General features: G+C 43.9%; 1 protein-coding gene across 1 annotated transcript; it reads left to right on the top strand.

Annotated features, from left to right (window-relative positions):
* Positions 1-1,430: 1,430 nt before the first annotated feature.
* Positions 1,431-2,498, top strand: LOC121138270 (speckle-type POZ protein-like). The gene has a single exon (XM_040741016.1). It carries the CDS (start codon positions 1,431-1,433, stop codon positions 2,496-2,498), a length of 1,068 nt encoding a protein of 355 aa, XP_040596950.1.
* The last annotated feature ends 1,318 nt before the right edge of the window (positions 2,499-3,816 follow it).

Genomic DNA, 3,816 nt, shown 5'->3' with positions numbered 1-3,816 from the left:
AAGCATATAAAGGAATATGGAAGAATGTGGCTTTTGCACTCTGCCTGCTTGGACACCTTGTAGCAAATACATCTGGTCACTGCCATTACAGAATTCTTCTTTGAATCCCTGCATTTATTGAAGACCAGCAGACAAGTCCAACATCTTGGATTGAGTAAGTACTGGATTCATGGACTTCCCCTTCATAGCTAGCCACTATGGGCTAAGAAGGACAGCAGCCTAAGTGATTCGAATGAATCCCATTTCTTCATATATGGAGAGACTCATTCTACATGTTCTGTTATTCTAGAGATTCCTAGTAGACATTTTTTCATTTTATATTTAACGTTTTTTATTTAAATTAGAAACAAGCATGCTTCACATGTCAATCCCAGCTCCCTCTCTTTCCCCTCCTCCCTTGTCCCCTAACCTCCCACATAATCCCCATTCCATTCTCCAGGTTGGGTGAGGCTATCAATGTGGGATTACCAGAGTCTGTCATTTCATTCAGGGCTGGGCCTAGGTCCTCCCCCAAGTGTACAGGCTGAGAGGGCATCCCTCATTATGGAACGGGCATGCAGAGTCCATTTGTGTGCCAGGTATAAATATTGATCTACTACCCAAAGCCCCCTAGGTTGCCTAGGCCTCCTCACTGACACCCACATTAAGGGGGTCTGGATCAGTCCAATTCTGGCCTCTCTGCCCTGAATCTGGGGCCCAAGATCTCCCCCTTGTTCATGTCAGCTGTTTTTCTGGATTTCACCATTCCAGTCTTGACCCCTTTGCTCATCACTCCTCCCTCTCTGTCACTGGGTTCCAGGAGTTCAGTTCAGTGTTTAGCTGTGGCTGTCTGCCTCTACTTCCATTTGTTATTGGATGGAGTTTCTAGGATAGCATATAAGGCAGTCTGAAACTCATTATATGGGCGGGGCATTTAAGGTAGTTTCTTCACTATTGCTTAGTTTGCTAGTTGGCGTTATCCTTGTAGACCACTGGAAATCTCACTAGTGCCATATCTCTCTTCAAACGTAAAATGACTCCCTCTATTATGGTATCACTCTTCTGGCTCTTCTCACTTCTTCCCACAACTCAACCTTCCTGCTACCCCATGTTCTCCTCATTTTTCTTAGGAGTGTACAAAATGCTCTAAACACTTCAAATTTGTATATACTTCTCAAAACAAGTCGCCTACTGGAGTAAGTTTCAATCTACAAAATCAAATTATCTAAAATTCCCGAGTAGACTTGACTGTGTTTTGTGAAACTCATCTTGAAATCTGCATTGAAAATATCAGATACATCCAAGTTCCAGCATCATAGAAGCCTTAACACATAAAAACATAACCTCAAACTCTAAATCATATCTATTATTGTGTGCCACAGGGTGAAGAAAAAATAAATCCCAGTTCTTTGTTTGGATCCAGTTTAAACTTCAAACTACCTCCAGCAGAAATGTCAGAGGACAGGATTGTTGAGGGTTTGAACTACACAAGCATCACCATACAGAATTTATGCTGCAGATGGACCATCAGTGACTTCCATTTATTCCTGGAGGAAATGCAGGAATGCATTACAAGTCCAACATTTCCAACAGGAGGCAATGACAAATGGTGTTTGAGAGTTGGCAAAGAAAGCGCAGATTACTTGTCAGTTTACATAGGGTTGCTCAGCAGTCTAAATACTCATATTTGGGCAAAGTTCCAGCTGTGGATCTTAGGCACTGAAGGGGAGAAAGTCCTTGGAATGGGGACTGGAAGAGCCTCTAAGTTCCTGCCAGGCTATGAATGCGGATTCAAAAGGTTCATCTTCATAGATTATATCAAAGACCATGTGCATTGCCTCCTCCCTCAAAACAAGCTCACCATCTTCTGCAAAGTGACACTGTTCCAAGACTCCTTCAGCATCAGTGACCAGAACAGGGATCCAGGGATCCAGGTTCCAAGGTGTACAATGGCAGATGAGCTAGGAAAACTGTGGGAGAATTCCCTCTTCACAGACTGCCTCCTGGTCGTAGCTGGCCAGGAATTCCGGGCTCACAAGGCCATCTTAGCAGCTCGCTCTCCAGTTTTCAGAGCCATGTTTCAACATGACATGGAGGAGAGCAGAACAAACCGCGTTGAGATACATGATCTGGATCCTCGAGGCTTCAAGGCAATGATGGGCTTCATTTATACCGGGAAGGCACCAGACCTCCACAACATGGCAGATTCTGTGCTTGCAGCTGCTGACAAGTATGGCCTGGAGCGTTTGAAGGTCATTTGTGAGCATGCCCTCTACAAAGACCTCTCTGTGGAGAATGCTGCCCACACTCTCTTCCTGGCTGACCTCCACAGTGCAGGACAGCTGAAAACCCAGGCACTGAATTTCATTAGAGCAAATGCTTCTGAAGTTTCTGAGACCTCAGGCTGGAAGACAATGGTGGGTTCATATCCTCACTTGGTGGCTGAAGCATGCCCTAGCATGGCTTTTACCATGGGTCCTGTCCTGGAACCTCCTCTCAAATGCTTGAAGAGATGCTAGGTCCCAGTCAGCTGTGACCTAGAGGTGTCTGCTTGCAGTAGAAGTCAGTGTTGTTACCAAGGACACCTAGGTATACTATGGGCTCCGTGGAGACTTCACAGTGAATCTCAGGAAGCTCAGGTATTAATAGCATTAAATGAGCTGGAATTGCTGATGCCTGACTCTGTAGTACAATATCCACCCTCTATCCTGTTTCTTAACTGGTTTCAATTTTGTCCAATGTGTTGAAAACTGAGATTCAGTTTCATTTGCTTGCCTTGAGCACATCCCATTAGGGTTTCATTGGCAGAAGCTGTCTGGATTGTACTGAGCAGAATATATGATCAAGGGCTCAGAGCAAAGGAGAAAACAAACATGAATGTTTGCTTACAAGAGAAGAAAAGAAAGAAGACATTTTTATCTCCCATACTTTGGCAAAAGGAAATGTTGCTCTTGTAAAAGACCCTTGTTCAGTTCCCAGGACACACAGGGCACTTTTCTACCACCTGAAACTGGAGATTCAGAGAATCTGAGGTTGTCCTCACATCCTCATGGCCACATCTGCAGATAATATTTTAATCAAATATAAAAGTAATAAAACTTTTGAATCAGTTTATGGTTCCAGTGGAGTTTCTATTTGAATGAACCCATTTTAGTCTGTCCAGCTGTGGATTTTGTGGAGGGGAGACTATAATCAGGATGTATTGCATGTGAGAAAAATAAATAAAAAGAAAAATATAAACAATTAGAAAGACATGTGAGGAGAAGTATTTGGACAGATCTGCAAAGGAACAAAGAACATGTAGACCCCTGTGTCCTGTGTAAATGCCCGTCAAAGGGTGCCATAACAGAGGAGGAGAGCAAGGATACCTTGATAGAGGGAGCTGTTATGGGCTTAATGAGAAAACTGGCACTATGGAAATTGCCAGGAATCCACAAGGATGAGACCCAAATAAGAATCTAGGCAATAGTGGAGAAGGTACCTTAAACATCCTTCCCCTATAGTGAGATTGATAACTATGTTAAATGTTAAAAGCCTTTATCAAGTAGCTGATGGAAGCAGAAGTAGAGATTTTCAGCTAAGCGCTGAGCCAAACTCCTGGAATCCAGTTTTAGAGGAGCAAAGGAGTCAAGGCTATGCAGGAGAAAGGCACAGAAACAGCTGACCTGAGCAAGTGGAAGCTCACTGATTCCAGAAAATCAGCTAAGAAGCCTTTATGAGACTGCCCTATTTCCCCTGAATGTGGGTGTCAGCTGGGAGGCTTGGGAAGTCTCTGGGGCCAAGGGGAGAGGAACCAGTATTTGTCTCTAGTTATGAGCTAGCATTTTGGAGCCCATT

The sequence above is a fragment of the Mesocricetus auratus genome, unplaced genomic scaffold (assembly GCF_017639785.1).
Source record: "Mesocricetus auratus isolate SY011 unplaced genomic scaffold, BCM_Maur_2.0 contig_9779_pilon_obj, whole genome shotgun sequence".
Taxonomy (NCBI): domain Eukaryota; kingdom Metazoa; phylum Chordata; class Mammalia; order Rodentia; family Cricetidae; genus Mesocricetus; species Mesocricetus auratus.
The sequence above is the reverse complement of the archived record's forward strand: the minus strand, read 5'-3'. Positions and strand labels throughout refer to the sequence as shown.

Coding starts and splice junctions, on each gene's coding strand:
- LOC121138270 (XM_040741016.1), top strand. CDS start 1,431: ATGTCAGAGGACAGGATTGTTGAGGGTTTGAACTACACAAGCATCACC.